This window comes from Mobula birostris, chromosome 7, assembly GCF_030028105.1.
Source record: "Mobula birostris isolate sMobBir1 chromosome 7, sMobBir1.hap1, whole genome shotgun sequence".
Taxonomy (NCBI): domain Eukaryota; kingdom Metazoa; phylum Chordata; class Chondrichthyes; order Myliobatiformes; family Myliobatidae; genus Mobula; species Mobula birostris.
The window spans coordinates 173,034,261-173,055,985 of record NC_092376.1 but is presented as its reverse complement, the minus strand read 5'-3'; the positions used below and the strand labels follow the sequence as shown (position 1 = coordinate 173,055,985).

Sequence of the window (21,725 nt, the reverse complement as noted above, 5' to 3'; positions counted from 1 at the left end):
AGCATCCTGATGTTTGCATCTTTGCTGTCCAGATGTTCCAGGGTTGTGTGGAGGGCCAATGAGATGGCATCTGCTGCGGATCTGTTACTCAGTTAGGCAAATTGGATTGGATCCAAGTCAGCTCCCAGGCAGTGTTTGATAAGTTTCATCACCAGTCTCCCAAAACACTTCACGGATGTAAGTGCCACTGGACATTAGTCATTGAGGCAGACCAGTGACCAATTAACCTACTAACCGGCGTGTCTTTGGACACTGGGGCGCCTGGAGAAACCCACATGGTCATGGGAAAGAACAAACGAACTTGCTTACAGAAAGGGCAGCTTTGAACTTGGCACACCGACTCCCTGAGGGGCTGCAGGGTCTCTCTCACCGAACTCCGACTCCCCGAGGACTCTCCCACCGAGCTCCGACTCCCCGGGGGGCTGCGGGGTCTCTCTGACCGAGCTCCGACTCCCCAGGGGGGCCGCGGGGTCTCTCTGACCGAGCTCCAACTCCCCGGGGGGGCCGTGGGGTCTCTCTCACCGAACTCCGACTCCCCGGGGTCTCTCTGACCGAACTCCGACTCCCCGGGGAGCCGCGGGGTCCCTCCGACCGAACTCCGACTCCCCAGGGAACCGCGGGGTCCCTCCGACCGAACTCCGATTCTCCGGGGGGCCGCAGGGTCTCTCGGACCGAGCTCCGACTCCCCGGGGGGCTGCGGGGTCTCTCGGACCGAACTCCGACTCCCCGGGGGCCGGTGGGGTCTCTCCGACCGAACTCCGACTCCCCGGGGGGCCGCAGGGTCTCTCTGACTGAACTCCGACTCCCCGGGGGGCGGTGGGGTCTCTCCGACCGAACTCTGACTCCCCGGGGGGGCGGTGGGGTCTCTCCGACCGAGCTCCGACTCCCCGGGGGGTCGCGGGGTCTCTCGGACCCAGCTCCGACTCCCCGGGGGGCCGCGGGGTCTCTCTGACCGAACTCCGACTCCCCGGGGGGCGGTGGGGTCTCTCCGACCGAACTCTGACTCCCCGGGGGGCGGTGGGGTCTCTCCAACCGAGCTCCGACTCCCCGGGGGGCCGCGGGGTCTCTCGGACTGAGCTCCGACTCCCTGGGGGGCCGCGGGGTCTCTCCGACCGAGCTCCGACTCCCCGGGGGGCCGCAGGGTCTCTCTGACCGGGGACACAAGCTTTAACAGTGTCATACTAAGTGCTATTACACCTGCCACATACTGATCCACACACAAAGCCTGTTCATCCCCCACCCCACCAAACCTTCAAGCATCCCCCTCGTCACTCACAGTCTCACTTCAGATCCGGCGTCCTTTGCCACACGTCCAGCGATGCCCATAAAGAGCTGCTGGCCTCCCTGACCGCTCACCTCTGCTTTCCTGATGCTCTCCCTGACCTCCTCCATCTTCAGCTCGAGTCCGGCCGCTTCTTCCTCGGACAGCTGCTGGCTGCGGCACAGCAAGCTCTGTAAAACCTGGCAAGACCGTACAGCAGGTCAGGCCGGCAGGGAGATGCCAGGCGGTTGGACCGGAGACCGGGGGCACACGGCGCACGTCTGCAGTGTAAAGTTCAAAGCAGATAGTGCAGACGCAGAGATTTGGGAACCGTCCTGCCCTGTCTGTGGTGTGGGGAGGGGAGAGAGGACAGAGGCTTGTTTTGCTGTTGTGGTTGTAGGTGGGTGTGAAATGTGAGAGGAGATGGCAGAGTTACTCAGCGTGTGGAGCAACACGAAACACTGGGGGTCAGGCAGCGTCTACAGGGACAATGGACAGTCAGCATTTCTGATGGATCTCAGTGAAGGGTCTCAACCCAAAACATCGGCTGTCCATATCTCTGTAAAGACGCCTTCTGATCTCACACATCTTCCTTTACACAGAAAGTTGGGGGTGGGTGGAATGTACTGCTGGGGTGCGCTGGAGGAGATACATTGGGGTCATATGAGAGACATAGATGATAGAAAAATGGAGGTTATGTGGGAGGGAAGGGTTCCGATTGTAGGTGTAAGGGTCGGTACAAGACTGTCTGTACAGTGCTGGCCTGTTCCATGTTCCATTGGCAGATTGTTACCAGGATGGGCCCAGCAGGGCTGAGAGACCAGGGTGGAGATATGGGGCACCCGGGCAGGTTCATCGCGGTATGCTCCGAGGGATCGTTCACTAACCCGGTCTCCGTGGGCCACGACCTTGTGCTGATTGGCCAGTTTCGTTGCCCATTTCCGGGCCTCCTTCTCCAGGCCCGTCTCTCCGCCTTTGATGCCCACTTCCAACACCAGATGACAAACCTGTGCGGGCACAAAGGGAGCCAGTCAGTGACTGGCAGGGCACACCAGTGCTCCACTCCACCCCCTTCCTCCAAACCGGGGTGGGGGGTGCTAGGAAAGGGAGAAGGGGGAGGGAGGAGGGTAGGGGGTCGGGGAGAGGTGGGGTAGGGGGTTGGAGGGGAGGGAGGGGGAAGAAAGGGCGGGTTGGGTGAGTCAGGGGAAGGTGGGGGAGGGAGAGAGTGGGATGTGAGAGGGGAGGGCGTGTGAAGGGGGAAGAGGAGGGTGGGAGAGAAGGAGGGTGAGAGGGGAAGAGGGAGGGGGGGTGAGGGGGAGGGGGTGGGGAGGGGGGAGAGAGGGGGGAGGAGGGGGGAGGAGGTGAGAGGGGGGAGAGGGGGAGAGGGGGGGAGAGGGGGGGAGAGGGGGGGAGAGGGGGGGGAGAGGGGGGGAGAGGGGGGGAGAGGGGGGGAGAGGGGGGGAGAGGGGGGGAGAGGGGGGGAGAGGGGGGGAGAGGGGGGGATGGGGTTCTCAAGTCTTTGGGATGTCAGGGACTGTGGTGGGATTCACCTTGTCCGATCCCAGAGGTTGAAAGGTGAATGTCGAGGCCTCAGTGAAGATGGAATTTTCCTGGAGGAACAAGCGGATATCGGTCTCCCGCGAAACCTGTAGTGAGGCAGAGGCACAGATCAATCCCACCAGCTTCACACAGCCTCCTGAATCATCCCCCTCTCAGGCTCCAGCCTCTTCTCCCGTGGTGTATTGGAAGGTAATTTATTGATTCTGCTCAAATTCCACCGACTAGTTTGTGGGCAACCCCGCCGCAGTGGACCCTACCTGGAGTGACAATGAGTCAGTGTACGGGAAGGAGACAGAGAGCCCTGTGGCGTTTTGTCATGACAACATCGAGCAGAACTGGAGAGTATATATTCATATCTCAACTTTAGTTTAATTTAGTTTGGACTGGAGTTACAGGCCTTTCTGGCTCATCGAGAGAGACACCAGGCAGCTCCTTCAAAGGGCTTGCACAGGCAGAGTGCACTAAATCCTCACTTCCCTCCCACCAGAGCTCCACAGGTTACATCAGAAAAGCACAGACCCACAAATAAAATACTAGATGACCTTCCTGGAGGACTCTAGGACCTTCTGGAAGCACTCCTGTCCCATCTGAGAAGTGTCCATTTCTGCCTTGCTGACCAGGGCGAGGAACTCCTGCAATCTCTCGTACATGTCACCATCGAGGGTCTGGGAAAAGAAGATAGCTTCACAAATCCTTGTCCAGGTTGTTCCGCACTGAACTCAACCATTTATACGCTAAGGCCAGAAAAACGCAGCAGAACCTCCACCCCCACAGGCGGCCAGAGAAACTCCTCACATCCTCCTCGACCCTCACCATTTTCTACAGATGCAGCACTCCCACACCCCATCAGTGTGTGTGTCCCACTCCCATCGGGGAGGCTACGTAGCATCCACAGCAGGATCACCAGACTCAAAGACAGTGACTTTCCCCAAGCACCGAGGCTGATCAACACCCCCACCCACTAACCCACCCCTCCACACCCTCAACCACCACTACTTTATCATTTCCTGTCAGTCACCTTATGTACAGACACTCCTGTGCCTAGTGTCACTTTATGGACATACAATCAATGTGTATGTTATCTTATGTATTTATATTTATTGTATCTTCTTAATTATTGGTTTCTGTGTTTTTTTGTGCTGCATTGGATCCAGAGAAACAATCATTTCATTTTCCTTTGCCCTTGTGTATCGGTAATGACAGTGAACAATCAGGAATCCCAAAGCCAGAGCACCCGGAGGAAACCCAAGTGGTCACAGGGAGAACACACAACAGTCATAAACCATGATTGCTGAGGCTGTAATCACCTGACATAGAAACACAGAAACCCTACAGCACAATGCAGGCCATTCGGCCCACAATGCTGTGCTGGACATGTCCTCGCTGCCATGGCACCCCACATACTTCAGAGAGGACTTAGTCCTTTTCATTTTGCAAGCAATGTACAGTTGGCAAAGAAAGATATGGCATAGAACTTCAGCTTGGCTAACTCTGCACCAGCCATCTACGACCTACCCACATGCACAGCAACTAGTCTGTCTAAGACCGCAGAGAGTTGTGGACACAGCTCAGCACATCACAGAAACTAGCCTCCCCTCCATGGACTCTGCCCACACCTCCTGCTGCCTCGGTAAAGCAGCCAGCATAATCACCCACCCCGGACATTCTCTCTTCTCCAGGGGTTAATACTTTCTTGATTAGTAAGGCCATCAAAGGTTATGGAGAGAAGGCAGGAAAATGTGGTTCAGAGGGAAAATAAATCAGCCATGATCAAATGATGGAGCAGATTCGATGGGCTGAATGGCCTCATTCTGCTCCTTTGTCTAATGGACTTTTTCCCCCAGGGTGAAATGGCTAATACACGATGTTGTATTTCACTGCACAGGATCAGAAAAAGCTGCAGAAAATCGTAAACTCAGCCAGCTCCATCATGGACACTGGCCTCCCCAGCATCATGGAGACTTTCAAAAGGCGATGTCTCAGAAAGACAGCATCCAGCATTAAGGATCCCCACCATCATGGACATGCTGTCTTCTCGTTGCTGCCATCAGGAAGGAGGTACAGAAGCCTGAAGCACACACTCAAGTCGTCACTTTTATTGTCATTTCGACCACAAACTGCCGGTGCAGTACACAGTAAAAACGAAACAACGTTTCTCCAGGACCATGGTGCTACATGAAACAACACAAAACTACACTAGACTTCAGGCCTACACGGGACTACATAAAGTGCCCACAACAGTGCAAGACAGTACAATACTTAATAAATAAGACAATAGGCACAGTAAAGGACAAATTACAGTTTAATAATAAATGATGTAAATGTAAACAATGTTTTAGCAGGAATTCAGAAAGAAATGAGCAAAAATTGCAAAGGGGGTGGAGTGGTGTTCAGACGTGTGTCTGTCTGTGTCTGTGTGGGATGGTGTCAGACTAGACTCTGGGAATTGAAGGGGCTAATGGCTTGGGGGAATGATTCAGGAACACCTTCTTCCTCTCCGCCAACAGATTTCTGAAAGGACAGTGAACCCATCAACACTACCTCAATATTTTTTTCCCCTCTCTTTCAGCAATATATATTTGCTTATATACAATATAAAAAGAGTAAAATTTATTCATATATATATAGTATATCATGTGCAATAAATTATATATATACTGTATATCATATGCAATAAATTATATATATATATACTGTATATCATATGCAAGTATATTAAACCTGATTCTAGTTATAAAGTGTTTGGTGAAAACTACAGGGGATGTAGGAGGTAGGTTTTCCACTTTGGGAGTGCTGGCTGCATGAAATGTGCTCCTGGGTTGGTGGTAGGGACGGATACACAAGGGGCATTTAAGTCATTCTTAATGAGGCACAGGGATGATAGAAAAATTGAGGTTTATTTTAGAAGGGAAGGGTTAGATTGATCCTAGAGTAGGTTGAAAGGTTAGTACATTGTTGGCCGAAGGACCTGTACTGTACTCTTCTATATTCTCTGTTCTCTGGGTACATTCAGGATCTGGGGAAGCCAAGTCCAGAGATAATGGTTCTGTGTTATACATTCTATGTTCTATTAGTACCTTCAAGATCTGGAGCAGGTCACTCTGGAGGTAGTGGTCCAATGTTCTATTTGTACCTTCAGGATCTGGGGCAGGTCGCTTTGGAGGTAATGGTCCAATGTTCTACGGTTTATCAGTACCTTCAGGATTTGGGGCAGGTCGCTCTGGAGGTAATGGTCCAATGTTCTGTGATTTATCAGTACGTTCAGGATTTGGGGCAGGTCGCTCTGGAGGTAATTGTCCAATGTTCTATTTGTACCTTCAGGATCTGGGGCAGGTCGCTCTGGAGGTAATGGTCCAATGTTCTATGTTCTATTTGTACCTTCAGGATCTGGGGCAGGTCGCTCTGGAGGTATTGGTCCAATGTTTTATGTTCTATTGGTACCTTCAGGATCTGGGGCAGGTCGCTCTGGAGGTAATGGTCCAATGTTCTATGATTTATCAGTACCTTCAGGATCTGGGGCAGGTCGCTCTGGAGGTAATGGTCCAATGTTCTGTGATTTATCAGTACCTTCAGGATCTGGGGCAGGTCGCTCTGGAGGTAATTGTCCAATGTTCTATTTGTACCTTCAGGATCTGGGGCAGGTCGCTCTGGAGGTATTGGTCCAATGTTTTATGTTCTATTGGTACCTTCAGGATCTGGGGCAGGTCGCTCTGGAGGTAATGGTCCAATGTTCTATGTTCTATTTGTACCTTCAGGATCTGGGGCAGGTCGCTCTGGAGGTAATTGTCCAATGTTCTATTTGTACCTTCAGGATCTGGGGCAGGTCGCTCTGGAGGTATTGGTCCAATGTTTTATGTTCTATTGGTACCTTCAGGATCTGGGGCAGGTCACTCTGGAGGTAATGGTCCAATGTTCTGTGATTTATCAGTACCTTCAGGATCTGGGGCAGGTCGCTCTGGAGGTAATTGTCCAATGTTCTATTTGTACCTTCAGGATCTGGGGCAGGTCGCTCTGGAGGTAATGGTCCAATGTTCTATGTTCTATTTGTACCTTCAGGATCTGGGGCAGGTCGCTCTGGAGGTATTGGTCCAATGTTTTATGTTCTATTGGTACCTTCAGGATCTGGGGCAGGTCGCTCTGGAGGTAATGGTCCAATGTTCTATGATTTATCAGTACCTTCAGGATCTGGGGCAGGTCGCTCTGGAGGTAATGGTCCAATGTTCTGTGTTCTATTAGTACCTTCAGGATCTGGGGCAGGTCGCTCTGGAAGTAATGGTCCAATGTTCTATTAGTACCTTCAGGATCTGGGGCAGGTCGCTCTGGAGGTAATGGTCCAATGTTCTATCAGTACCTTCAGGATCTGGGGCAGGTCACTCTGCAGGTAATGGTCCAATGTTCTGTGATTTATCAGTACCTTCAGGATCTGGGGCAGGTCGCTCTGGAGGTAATGGTCCTGATGTGCTGTTACTGCAGCCAGGGTCAGCAGGTACTCGTTCCGAGCTTCAGTTACACGTTGGTTACACTCCAGCAGCCGGGAGGACAGCTTTAAACCAGAACACAGAGTTAGCCATGCCCTTCAGCTGCCATCCAAGTGTGGCAAAAGGGAGAGGTGCGGACTTCATGCAACAGTGTTGGGTTCAGGGACTGCAGCTACAGTTGTGGAGACTTGAAACTGGGCTGACCTAATCTACTGCAGTTCTTGAACATGTGACTGAGAGGATTGATGAGGGGGAACAACTGGATGTGATGTGTTTAAAGAGGACGTCAGAGGTAATTTTATTTACACAGAGAGTGGTGCCCGCATGGACTCTTAGATGGGCAAGTGGATGAGAGAAAATGGAGGGTCATGTGGGAGGGAAGCATTAGATTGATCTTACAGTAGGTTCAAAGGTCAGCACAACATCGGGGCTGAAGGGCCTGTACTGTTCCATGGTCTGTTCTGAATGCAACGTTTCCGAGACTGAGGAGGGTGTGAGTTTAATTGGCAATGAGATTACCAATGAACTTACAGAAAGGTGTTCAGAGACAAGACCGAGCAGGGTGGGTGAGCCGGCAGAGCACAGTGGGACAATGTGAGAGACCAGGGTAATGTTGCTGCTCAGAGGAACCTGGGTCACTGAAGGCCAACATTCGGGGCAGTCAGCAACTCACAAAGCAAACAGTAAATGGGTCTGTATTGGCAGAGAATTTGAGAGAAGATATTTTAGCAGGTATATGGAAACCTGGACATCTTAGATAGTTTTGGTCTCCTTACCGAAGACAGAATGGACTTGTCACAGAGGGAGCCTGGTCAAGATTCACCAGAGTGGTGCATGAAATAGTGGGGATGTCAGATGAGGAGCGATGGATGGACTGGGCCTGCGGTCTCCAACGTTCGTACAACAGGGAAAGGGATGTCACGAGGAGTGATGGATGGACTGGGCCTGCGGTCTCCAACGTTCGTACAACAGGGAAGATTAGGAGAGGATTTAAGGGAGGCATTCGGCATTGAAAGGAGCAAGAAACACAAAATGCTGGAGGAACTCACTGGGTCAGGAGCATCTATGGAAATGAATAAACATACAATGTTTGTTCATTTGTTCCACATTCCAGTAATGTTTCCCCATTTTCCTTCCCTCTTTTTCAATTTCCCACTCTGACCCTCTCTTGGACAATGTACGATGACCAACTAATCCACTAAATGGTACGTCTTTGGACTGTGGGGAGAAGCCTGGGCACACTGGGGAAATGCACGCGCTCACGGGAAGCAATGTACAAACTTACAAAGGACGCAGGAATTGAACTACGAACTCCCATATCCCGCACTGTGATATCATCGCGCTAAGCGCCAAGTCACCGTGCTGTCTAATGTGGAAAATCACAGGAAGGTAGGAAGGAAGTTGGGAACTGGGATCGATTGTATAGTCTGTCGGAGAGCTGTCATTCGATCGATGGGCCGAGTAGCCTCTTTACCTTCACACTGAGCTTCTGCAGGCTGGTCTTAGAATGGAATATCCCAAATTCGCTCTTCTTTGACCTACAAGGAGATGAAAACATGTTGCTAATCTTCCTCGTACGGGCAGACCTCGGTTCTGTTGCCCCAACACAGCTGCTGTTTGTTGCCCAACGCAGAGGAAGCCTCTCACTAGTCATTTGCTCAGCAACAGCCAGTACCCACAGGATGACAGATTCCCCTCCTCCACCCATCCCGCAGAAACCAGCACCAGGCAGGCAACTACGGCCCCTGAGCCTACCTGCACTGGCAGGGAGCTTCTATCAGCCACCCAGCGACAGGTCATAGTGAAGGTGCAGGTCTGAAATCAATCACGGCAGTTACAGGCTCACCGCCATGACGTGTCAGTGCTACCAACCCATGCAGCAGGCAGGGAGACAGTGACGTTTGGCAAGCACACACGAGGCAGCTTAACAAGATCAAACCCTATGGCATTACAGAAACGATGCTGGCGTGGATAGCAGAATGCTGGACAGAGAGGAGGCAGCGAGTGGGAATAAAAGGCTGCCGGTCACTAGTGATGTTCCTCAGGGATCAGTATTGGGACCATTACTTTTCACATTGTTTGTCAATGATTTCGATCATGGAATTGATGGCTTTGTGGATGATCCAAAATTTGGTGGAGGGGTCAGTAGTGCTGAGGAAGCAATGCGATTGCGGCAGGACGTAGACAACTTGGAAGAATGGGCAAAGAAGTGTCAGATGGAATACAGTGTTGGGAAATGTATGACAATGCAATTTGGTAAAAGGAACAATACTGTGGACTATTATCTAAATGGGGAGAAGGTTCAAACATCAGAGGTGCAGAGGGACTTGGGAGTCCTCGTGCAAGACTCCCAGAAGGTTAATTTGCAGGTTGAGTCTGTGGTAAAGAAGGCAAATGCAATGTTGGCATTTATTTCAAGGGGAATAGAATATAAAAGCAAGGAGAGAATGCTGAGGCTTTATAAAACACTAGTCAGGCCGCACTTGGAGTATTGTCAACAGTTTTGGGCCCCATATCTCAGAAGGGATGTGTTGTCATTGCAAAGAATCCAGAGGAGGTTCACGAGGATGACCCCGGGAATGAAGGGGTTAACATATGAGGAGCATTTGGCAGCTTTGGGCCTGTACTCACTGGAATTTAGAAGAATGCCGGAGGGGATCTCATTGAAAACTATCAAATGTTAAAAGGACTAGATAGGGTGGATGTGGAGGGAATGTTTCGTCTGTTGGTGTATTCAGAACTAGACGGGTGACCCTTTAGAACAGAGGTAAAGAGGAATTTTTTTTACATAGGCAGAGAGAGTGGTGAATCTGTGGAATGTTCTGCCAGCAACTGCAGTAGAGGTCAACTCCGTGGGCATACATAAAGCGGAAGTTGATAGTGTCCCGATTGGACAGGGTACCAGTGGATATGGTGAGAAGACAGGTGTATGGGGTTGAGTGGGATCCAGATCAGACATGATGGAATGGCAGAGCAGACTCGATGGGCTGAATGGCCTAATTCTGCTCCTATGTCTTATGGGAGTGTGTGATTAGATAGTGTGGACAGAGCTTCACTCTCCAGTATGCCTGACCCCAGGAGTGTGTGATGGGACACTGTAAAGGGAGCTTCACTCTGTGTCTGACCTCGGGAGTGTGTGATGGGACAGTATGGAGGAAGCTTCACTCTGTGTCTGAACCCGGGAGAGTGTGATGGGACAGTGTGGAGGGAGTTTCACTCTGTGTCTGAACCCGGGAGAGTGTGATGGGACAGTGTGGAGGGAGTTTCACTCTGTGTCTGAACCCGGGAGAGTGTGATGGGACAGTGTGGAGGGAGTTTCACTCTGTGTCTGACCCCAGGAGTGTGTGATGGGACAGTGTGGAGGGAGCTTCACTCTGTGTCTGACCTCGGGAGTGTGTGATGGGACAGTGTGGAGGGAGTTTCACTCTGTGTCTGAACCCGGGAGAGTGTGATGGGACAGTGTGGAGGGAGTTTCACTCTGTGTCTGACCCCAGGAGTGTGTGATGGGATGGTGTGGAGTGAGCACCAGAGTCTGAATCTCTACAAAGATTCAGTCCCTTTGGGGAGGCATCAGTTCCCAGTCTGGGACAACTGCCCACTCCTGGCTCCGACCCCTACTTGGCCTCAGCCTCGGCCGCCTTCTCCTGCGCCATCTCAGCTACTCGCTGTCGCTGTGCGTATCGTTTCTTCGCCTTGTTGAGCTCCTTCACAGCCTCGGTCAGTTCTGCCTGGACTTGGAGCAGCTGCTCTGAGCACTGTGGAGAGAGGACAGGGAGAGCAGCGGTTAATCTCGCCCCGTCCTGCACCAGCAGGTGGAGAAGTCAATGGGGGCAGCTGCATCGGGACCCTTTAGAAGGGGGATTCGCAAGGAGACCAAAGACCAGCAAATTTACCCGGATGACCACGGAGAGCATTCTAACGGTCTGCATCACCATCTGGTACGGTCGGGGGACACTGCACAGGATTGACATAAGCTGCAGAAAATTGTGAAGTCAGTCAGCTCCATCATGGCACTGGCTTCACCAGCATCCAGTACACCTTCAAAAGTCGATGCCCCAAGAGGCATTAAGGACCCCCATCACCAAGGACATGCCCTCTTCTCATCGTACCATCAGGGACTCAACAATTCAGCAACAACTTCTTCCCCTCCATCAGATTTCTGAAGGGACAAGAACCCATGGACATCTCATCACTATTTCCCCCTCTCGTTTTGAATTAATTATTTAACTTAATTATATACACACACACACATATAAATATACATACATACACGTTCCAGGGGTGATTGATAAGTTCATGGCCTAAGGTAGAAGGAGTCAATTTTAGAAAATCTAGCATTTACACACACAGTCCAGCAGTTGTGGAGCATACGGATCTTGGACCTCCAGAAAGTGTCGACAGCAGGGGGTGATTGATAGTGCGTGGCCTGAGGTAGAAGGAGATGAGTTATACAGCTCTCGTTACATGCACATGCAGTTCAACACTGAGTCATTATGCAGAAAGTTTAAAGTTAATAACTCATCTCATTCTACCTTAGGCCATGAACTTATCAATCACCCCTGATGAGTTATTAAGTTCAAACTTTCTGCATAATGACTCAGTGTTGAACTGCATGTGCATGTGATGAGAGCTGTATAACCCATCTCCTTCTACCTCAGGCCACGAACCTATCAATCACCCCTGCTGTGGATACTTTCTGGAGGTCCAAGATCCGTATGCTTCACGACCGCTGGACTAAGTGTGTAAATGTAGGAGGGGACTATGTTGAAAAATAAACGTGCTAGGTTTTCTAAAATTGACTCCTTCTACATTAGGCCACGAACTTATTAATCACCCCTCGTATAAAAAGAGAGAGAGAAAGAGAGAGAAAATTTTTTAAAAGGATGTGGAAAGGATGTTTCCCATGGTGGGAAAGTCTAGGACAAGAGGGCACAGCCTCAGGATAGAGGGGCGCCCTTTCAAAACAGAGATGCGGAGAAATTTCTTCAGCCAAAGGGTAGTGAATTTGTGGAATTTGTAGCCACAGGCAGCTGTGGAGGCCAGGTCGCTGAGTGTATTTAAGGCAGAGATTGATAGGTTCTTGATTGGACATGGCATCAAAGGTTACGGGGAGAAGGCCGGGGAGTGGTGCTGAGGAGGGGAAAAAGGGATCAGCCATGATCGAATGACGGAGCAGACTCGATGGGCTGAATGGTCTGGTTTGGTTCCTATGTCTTATGGTATTTTTTAAAAGACTCTTAGATGTATGATGGAAAAATGGAGGTTTGTGTGGGAGGGAGGGTTCGATTGATCTTACAGTAGGTTAAAAGGCCAACACAACTTTGTGGACCGAAGGGCCAGTGCTCATCTATGCTCTATAACATTACTGAATATCGACTGGGGAACGTGGATGGTCTTGATGGTCACCATGGACAGGACCGACTTCCTTCCTGAGGATGTTAATGCATTGGGAGCCGGCCAGATACCTGCATCTGCTGGGTCGTCTGGGTCTATATTCGCTGGAAAAGCCTGTGAGGGATTTTGCTGAAACACTGGGTGCTGAGGGAAGGTGATAGAGTGATTTTGGATAAGGCGTTTCCTCCCAGTCTACCTCGTTATGATCTTGTCTAACTGCACTGCACTTTCTCTGTCTTGCTCTTTATTCTGCGTTGCTAGTTTTGAGATTAGATTTCAGATAAAGTTTAACTTTATTTGTCACATGTACCTCGAAACATAAAGCAAAATGTGTCATTTGCACCGAGAACCAACACAGTCCACGGATGTGCTGTACACAGCCTGAAAGTACCAGCGTACTCCCAGAATGTCTACACTCTACATCTTTGAGATGTGGGAGGGAGCCCATGCAGGCACAGGGAGAACATACAAACTCCTTACAGACAGTGAAAATAATCCAAACGCTTTACAGACAGCGACAGCAACTGGACCTGGTCACCAGCGCTGTAAACCATTATTACGCTCGCCCCTGTGTTACTGTGCTGCCCTTCAAAGCCTCCTGTTTACCTCACACCACCTGAATGCACTGGACAATCTGAGTGAGTGTGGATCACTCACCCCTCCTCCAGGAGACCTTACAACCAGGGGTTACCCTTCAAAAATATGTGCTCACCCACCCAAGGAAGGGGAGTGGAGGCCACGTAATTGATTTTATTTAAAGCACGGGCTTGATTAGTAAGAGTGTCAAAGATTACAGAGTGAAGACAGGAGACTGGAATTGAATGGGAAAGTAAATCAGTTGTGGTGGAATGGTGGAGCAGATTTGATGGGCTGAATGGCCTAATTCCCTCCGATGGAAAAGCTTTATTACTTCTCGCAGGGGTGGTGACTCTTGGGACCTCTTCCTCAACAGGAGGCAGAGGGAGATTGATCCTTGTCATGAGACAGGAGAACGGTTGCTGAGCATGAGTCGGGTGAGGAGAGCCGGCAGGTTTTGTACCCCGGTGAGATCGGGACGCGCCCGTCCTAGCTGGCAAAGTCAGTGCCGGTGGGCTGGCTGATGAGATCCAACGGTCAGGTAGGTGGTTCTGCAACGCTCCGTGAAGCGTGAGGGGATGACGAGGCACAGAAAGAGTCGTGCTCATCCACTGCAACCAGGTTTGTGACGACTACTCACACCACTGGACGTGGACTTCCGAGTTTGAGAGAGTGGAGCTGCCCCAGCACAACGGCTTTTCCACTTCATAAACTTCCCCGCACAGGGTTCCTGTCGTCACCCGATACGATGGACACAAACACTGTTCATACAGATCAGATCATTACACAGTGCAGCAGAATGCAGTACACTGTCACAGTTACAGAGAAAGTGCAGTACAGCTGAACAATAAAGTGCAAGGTGAAAACAAGATAGATTGCGAGGTCAAGAATCCATTTTATCATACTAGGGAACCAGTCAACAGTCTGAAAACAGTGGGGTAGAAACTGTCCTTGGGCCTGGTGGGACGTGCTTTCACTGATAACAGTGAGGTAGAAACTGTCCTTGGGCCTGGTGGGACATGCTTTCACTGATAACAGTGGGGTAGAAACTGTCCTTGGGCCTGGTGGGACATGCTTTCACTGATAACAGTGGGGTAGAAGCTGCCCTTGGGCCTGGTGGGACGTGCTTTCAACAGTCTGAATACAGTGGGGTAGAAACTGTCCTTGGGCCTGGTGGGATGTGCTTTCACTGATAACAGTGGGGTAGAAGCTGCCCTTGGGCCTGGTGGGACATGCTTTCACTGATAACAGTGGGGTAGAAGCTGCCCTTGGGCCTGGTGGGACATGCTTTCACTGATAACAGTGGGGTAGAAACTGTCCTTGGGCCTGGTGGGACATGCTTTCACTGATAACAGTGGGGTAGAAGCTGCCCTTGGGCCTGGTGGGATGTGCTTTCAACAGTCTGAATACAGTGGGGTAGAAACTGTCCTTGGGCCTGGTGGGACATGCTTTCACTGATAACAGTGGGGTAGAAGCTGCCCTTGGGCCTGGTGGGACATGCTTTCACTGATAACAGTGGGGTAGAAGCTGCCCTTGGGCCTGGTGGGACGTGCTTTCAGGCTTTTGTATCTTTTGCCCGATGGGAGAAGGGAGAAGGAAGAAGGAAGAAGAGAGGACAGATCCAAGCAGGACAGAGAGTGGTGAATCTGTGGAATTCATTGCCACAGGTGGCTGTGGAGGCCAAGTCATTGGGTGTATTTAAAGTGGAGGTTGATAGGTTCTTGATTAACAAGGGCATCAAACGTTATAGGGAAAAGGCAGGAGAATGGGGTTGAGAGGAATAATAAATCAGCCATGATAGAATGGTGGAGTAGACCTGATGGGCTGAATGGCCTAATTCTGAACTATAAGGGGCTGAGTGGCCTCACACTGTCCAGGCCTAGCTCTCTAGGGTGGGGCAGACACTGTGGACAGCCCCCTTGTCCTGGTCCCTGCAGACTGCTCACCTTCTTCAGCCTGACGTCCTTGGCCAAGCGCCCAGTCTTGCCCGCCTCAGTGCTGACTGTCCGGTAGGTTTCTGCAGACATGGCATGCGCTTGCCCAAGCTGGGCGGTGGCCTCGATGGTGGACCGCCAGGCGGTAAACGTGGACCTGGAAGATGCAGATAACCATTGAGCCCAACACCAGGACAGCACGAGGCCATTCGACCATCCATCTGTCAACCCTATCCCAGCACTCCAACTGTGTCTTCCTGCTCGCATGCTCCCCGCAGCTATGCAATCCACAGTTATAAACTCACAACTGCCCTTCCCACTACCCTCCCAAAAGGGGGGGGGGGGTCTTTTCACTTCCAGATGTGCCCAGGGGTGGCAGTCTGTGATTTAAGGTTCTCATCCTGGGCACCCCAACTTCCAGAATGGAGTTCCCTCCTGCGCAGCTCAACTGAAACCCCCTTCACTTTCCAGCCCTTCCTGAAGTTTAACTCTCCAAGGCTGGAGCGTCATGAGAATGATCCAGGAATGAAAGAGTTAACACATGAGGAGCGTTTGATGGTCCTGGGCCTGTACTCATTGGAGTTTATGGAGATTAGAAGAATGGGAGGGGGGTCTCATTGAAACCTATCGAATATTGAAAAGACTAGATAGACTGGATGTGGAGAGGATGTTTCCTATAGTGGGGGGAGTCTAGGACCAGAGGACACAGATAGACTGGATGTGGAGAGGATATTTCCTATAGTGGGGGAGTCTAGGACCAGAGGACACAGATAAAGTGGGTGTGGAGAGGATGTTTCCTATAGTGGGGGAGTCTAGGACCAGAGGGCACGGATAGACTGGATGTGGAGAGGATGTTTCCTATAGTGGGGGAGCATAGGACCAGAGCACACAGATAGAGTGGATGTGGAGAGGATGTATCCTATAGTGGGGGGAGTCTAGGACCAGTGGGCACAGATAGAGTGGATGTGGCGAGGATGTTTCCTATAGTCGGGGAGTCTAGGACCAGTGGGTACAGCCTCGGAATAAAGGGACGTCCGTTTAGAATTCAGATGTGGAGCAATTTCTTTAGCTAGAGGATGGTGAACCTGTGGAACTCAATGCCACAGATGGCTGTGGAGGCTAAGTCATTAAGTATATTTAAAGCAGAGGGTGATAGGTTCTTGATTAGTCAGGACATCAAAACTTCCAGCAGGGTGGTGGGGGGAGAAGGGGGGAAAAGGCAGGAGAATGGGGTTGAGAGGGATAATAAATCAGCCATGATGGAATGGCAGAGCAGACTCGATGGGCTGAATAGCCTAATTCTGGTATGGTCTTTTGTTGAACCGAGGAGGGATGCTGATTGTAAGGCAAGACAATATGACCATTTGGTGGGGTGGGGAGGTGGTGAGAAACTTTCTCCACATGAACTCAACCAACACATGACAGGACTAACGACAGCAGAGTGCGGATACAGGTACGGGCCCATCATATCTACGTTCACATCACAATGATCCTTTCTGCCCGTGCACAGCCCATTCCCTGCACGTTCATGGGTCTAACCCACACCAACCGGACGCCCACCACTCTCCGTGTAAACAAAACTTGTTCTGAACATCTCAAATTAAATTTCCCCTCCTCACCTTCAACCCATGCCCTCTCGTATTTGACAATGCCACCTTCAGAAAAATAAAAACAATTTCTCCAAGTTCTGGTAGTTTCTCCCTCTTCCCATTCTGGTTCCACTCTCACATCTTGTCTTCTCTCCTCAGCTGCCCATCACTTCCTTCTGGTTCCCCTCCTTCCCTTTCTCCTCTGGTTCACTTCTTTATTATTAAGATTCTTTCTTCGGCTCTTTACCTCGTCCACCTTTCACCTCCCAGCTTCTCACCTCATCTCATTCCCCACCCACCCACCTTCTCCCTCTCCTGGTCTCACCCATCACCTGCCAGCTTTCCCCCACCATCTCTTGCTGGCTCCTTCCCCCTACCTCTCCAGTCCTGAAGAAGGTCTCAGTCTGAAGCTTCAATCGTTCATTCATCTCCAAAGATGCTGCCTGATCTGAGGAGTTCTTCCAGCCTTTTAGACCAGAGCAGAATGAGGCCATTCAGCCCATCGTCTGCTCCAGCATTCCATCATGGCTGATTTATTATCCCTCCCAAACCCCATTCTCCTGCCTTTTCTCTGTAACCTTTGACACCCTGACTAATCAAGAACCTATCAATCTCCACTTTAAATGTATCAAATTAATTTGTCTCCACAGCTGTCTGTGGCAATGAATTCCACAGACTCACCACTCTCTGGTTAAGGAAATTCCTCCTCATCTCTATTCTAAAGGGACATCTCTCTATTCTGAGGCTGTGCCCTCTGGTCCTAGACTGCTCCACTATAGGAAACATCCTCTCCACATCCACTCTATTGAGTCCTTTCAATATTCAGTCGGTTTCAATGAGACTCCCCCCTCATGTTTCTGAACTCCAGTGAGTACAGGCCCAGAGCCCCTTTGTGTGTGTTGGTCAGTGAGATGGAGATGGTGTAGACACAGTCAGTTTATTGACTGACATGAGGTACTGATTTTCCATGCATCCCGTTCTGCCGTTGCTGTGGAGATCACCTGTGGACATTGGAGTGGGGCTGGGGTCTGTGGGGGGGGTGTCTATGGGGGAGAGGGAGGAAGAGGGGGTCAGTAGTCTGTAGGTGAGGGCAGCTCCAGGCCATAGACGTACCTGCTGTCAGTGGCATCTGCCTTCCCTCTGCTCGAGTCCTTCTTCAGGTACTGAGCCGCCAGTCTCTGCAGGGCCTGTAGAGAAAGGGTCTGGTCAGAGGGGAACGATCCCGGGAGGACAGATTCCCCCAGACTCAACCACCCCAACAACTGAGAGAAAGCCTGGCCTGAAAACTCACCCCAACCCTCAGGCTGAAAACTCAGTCCCAAACATCAGACCACCAGGACCTTACCGTACAGAGATAAACCGAGTCTAACCAAAAAAAGGCAGTACAGTATCCATCATTCAGGACCCCCATCACCCAGGACATGCCCTCTTCTCATTGCTACCATCAGGGAGGAGGTACGGGAGCCTGAAGACCCACAATCAATGTTTCAGGAAGAGCTCCTTCCCCTCCGCCATCATATTGCTGAATGGACAGTGAACCTCACTAGTTAGCTCTCTGTTTGCACTACTAGTTTATTTTAATTTCATGATCCCACCTTTGGGTGCTGTGCATTCTGCTGTCTGCACTCCCCTACCCTTACACCAGGATCTGTTTGACAAGATGCATCACTGATTGGGATGGAAACTGCGCTGTGGCAGACAGGAGAGCTCTCCAACAGCTGGTCAAAACCACCCAATGCATCACTCGCACCCATCTAACCTCTGTGAAGGGCATACTGTATCTACAGAAAGGTGCTGGAAAAGGCCCAGTAACATCATGAAGGATCCCACCCACTCTGCTCACGGACTGCTTGTCCCACTCCCATCAGGGAGGAGGCTACATAACATCCCCCCGGGACCACCAGACTCAAAAACAGTTACTTTCCCCAAGCAGTAAGGCTGATCAACACCTCCACCCACTAACCCACCCCTCCACACCCCCAACCACCACTACTTTATCATTTCCTGTCAGTCACCTTACGTACGGACACTCCTGTACCTCATGTCACTCTGTGGGCACACAAACAATCTAGGAGTATAATCTCTTATGTAGTTATACTAATGTGTTGGCGCGTGGCCAAGTGGTTAAGGCGTCTGTCTAGTGATCTGAAGGTCGTGAGTTCGAGCCCCAGCCGAGGGAACGTGTTGTGTCCTTGAGCAAGGCACTTAACCACACATTGCTCTGCGACGACACTGGTGCCAAGCTGTGTGGGTCCTAATGCCCTTCCCTTGGACAACATCGGTGTCGTGGAGAGGGGAGACCTGCAGCATGGGCAACTGCTGGTCTTCCATACAACCTTGCCAGGCCTGCGCCCTGGAAACCTTCCAAGGCGAGAAATCCATGGTCTGACGAGACTAACGGATGCCTATTTATACTAACTGTAATTTTTTAAATTATTATTGTGTTCATTATCTTATTGTGTTGTTTTTTTGTGATCCAGAGTAACAACTATTTCGTTCTCCTTTACACTTGTGACATTAAGCAATCTTGCATAAACTGATTGAGTCAGTTCTGTCCCTGGCTTGTTGCCTGAGATGGAGGCATGTGGTGGAAAGTAGGGTTGGACAGGCTATGTTTATTCATACTGAGGCCACAGAGGCCGAGGGGTGACCTTACAGAGGTTTATAAAGTTATGAGAGGTACAGATAACTCCGCCATGGATGGTCTAAAGCCCGGTTGTGTAAAGAGGAGGGTTGGGTAAGATCATCGTGTTAAAAACCCACCCAGAGCTACAGAAACACCAACAGAAGCACCAAAGGCCCCATCCCTGGGAGGGAAAGGATCTTCAACGGGCTACAACTTGAAAGAAAACCTGAAGGTCTGTGTTTGATATGAAGATAGATGAAGGGGCATTTAGCTTTGAGAAAGCACGGAGGCTGCACAAGGTCCCCAAGACAGATCGAATCCATAAACACCACCCCACTTTTTAAAAGTATATCACTTCTGTTTTTGCACTATTTAATATACATAAATACTTAATGTTATTGAATTACTTATTTATTTTTCTTTCTCTATTAATATGTATTGCATTGAACTGCTGCTGCTAAGTTAAGGAATTTCACGACAAATCCCGGTGACAATAAACCTCATTCTGAGGATGGGCAAGGTGGCAGATGGAATACTGTGTTGGGAAGTGTGTGGCCACGCACTTTGGTTGAAGAAATAAAAACACAGGCTATTTTCTAAATGGAGAGAAAATACAGAAAAACTGAGGTGCAAAGGGACTTGGGAGTCCTTGTACAGGATTCCCTAAAGGTTAATTTACAGGTTGAGTCTGTGGTGAGGAAGGCAAATGCAATGTTAGCGTTCATGTCAAGAGGACGAGAATATAAAACAAAGATATAATGCTGAGGCTTTATCAGGCTGAGGCACTGGAGACGCCTCACTTGAGTATTGTGAGCAATTTTGGGCCCCTTGTCTGAGAAAGGATGTGCTGAAACTGGAGAGGGTTCAAAGGAGATTCACAAAAATGATTCCAGGATTGAATGGCTGGTCATATGAAGAGTGATTGATGGCCCTGGGCCTGTATTCACTGGAATTCAGAACAATGAGGGGTGACCTCACTGAAACCCATCGAATGTTGAAAGGTCTTGTTAGAGTGGATGTGGAGAGGATGTTTCCTGTGGTGGGGAAGTCTAAGGCCAGAGGGCACAGCCACAGAATAGAAGAATGTTCATTTAGAGTGGGCATGAGGAGGAATTTCTTTAGCCAGAGGATGGCCAATCGGTGGAATTCATTGCCACAGGTGGCTGTGGAGGCCAAGTCATTGGGCGTATTTAAAGCAGAGTTTGAAAGGTTCCTGATTAGTCAGGGCGTGAAATGTTACAGGGAGAAGGCAAGGGAATGGGGTTGGGAGGGAAATGGATCAGCCATGATGAAATGGCGGAGCAGAATCGATGGGCTGAATGGCCAGGTTCTGTTCCTCTGTTTCAAGGCTTGCATATGGACTCCTTGGATGCAGCATGCAAGGTCGACCTTGAGCAACAGAAGGCCTCAATGTATTGATGGCTGCTGTGCCAAGGTTCCTAATGGATCTGTATGGATTGGCCAGAGACGTCCAAGAGATTGTTCCGCTGGCTTGTTGCCAGATGTCAGTCTGCAGAGTAAGCAACATCCTTTCACACTGGGCTGTGCCAGAGAACAGAGGAATACGATCTAGAAGCCTTGCCCGTATTGACAGGCAGCCCACAACAATGATGGCATATTTCCACAACTTTCTGTAATTTTTCCCCATTCTTCCTGTTTCCTGTTCTGGCCGCTTGCTTCTTCACCTCACCTACCTATCACCACCCCAATGCCCCTCCTCCTTCCCTTTCTCCCATGGTCCACTCTCATTTCCTATCAGATTCCTTCTTCTTCAGCTCTTTACCTCTTCCACCTATCATCTCCCAGCTTCTTACTTCGTCTCGTTCCCCTACACACCTAGCCTCACCTCTCACCTTCCAACTTGTCCTCCTTCCCCTCCCCCCCCACCTCCTTATTCTGGCATCTTCCGCCTTCCTTTCCAGTCCTGAGGAAGGGTCTCAGCCCGAAACATCGACTGTTTATTCATCTCCATCGACGCTGCCTGACCTGCTGAGCTCCTCCAGCATTTTGTGTGGGTTACAATGATAGCTGCCTCCCGGCAGGGACACTTCCTACCTGTACTGAGCCCGTGATTAGAGGCAGGCCCTACCCATTCCACAGCTAACAGTAAGTCCAACACAACCATCAAGAAGCCTGGCAGATGGCCAGAAGTTAAAAGAAGATTGGGGAGAGTTCCAACACCCCATCACTGGACAATACTGGAGATGGGAAGAACTCAGAGCCAAGCGCTTGGCAGACTATAAGACATAGGAGCAGAATTAAGCCTTTATTCCTTCTACTAAATGTCATGACCATACACTGCATTCC

At 50.3% G+C, this 21,725-nt stretch overlaps 1 protein-coding gene across 1 annotated transcript in view; it reads right to left on the bottom strand.

Moving 5' to 3' along the window:
- LOC140200991 (F-BAR and double SH3 domains protein 1-like) overlaps positions 1-21,725 on the bottom strand; it is a 69,147-nt gene that overhangs the window by 33,990 nt on the left and 13,432 nt on the right. Inside the window, exons 5-13 of the mRNA XM_072264628.1 lie at positions 17,906-17,979; positions 15,216-15,360; positions 10,918-11,054; positions 8,774-8,837; positions 7,236-7,364; positions 3,364-3,486; positions 2,812-2,907; positions 2,149-2,268; positions 1,357-1,461 (exon numbers count right to left, since the gene is read on the bottom strand). Coding sequence (XP_072120729.1) covers positions 1,357-1,461; positions 2,149-2,268; positions 2,812-2,907; positions 3,364-3,486; positions 7,236-7,364; positions 8,774-8,837; positions 10,918-11,054; positions 15,216-15,360; positions 17,906-17,979 — 993 coding nt within the window. The remainder of the gene's footprint in view (positions 1-1,356; positions 1,462-2,148; positions 2,269-2,811; positions 2,908-3,363; positions 3,487-7,235; positions 7,365-8,773; positions 8,838-10,917; positions 11,055-15,215; positions 15,361-17,905; positions 17,980-21,725) is intronic.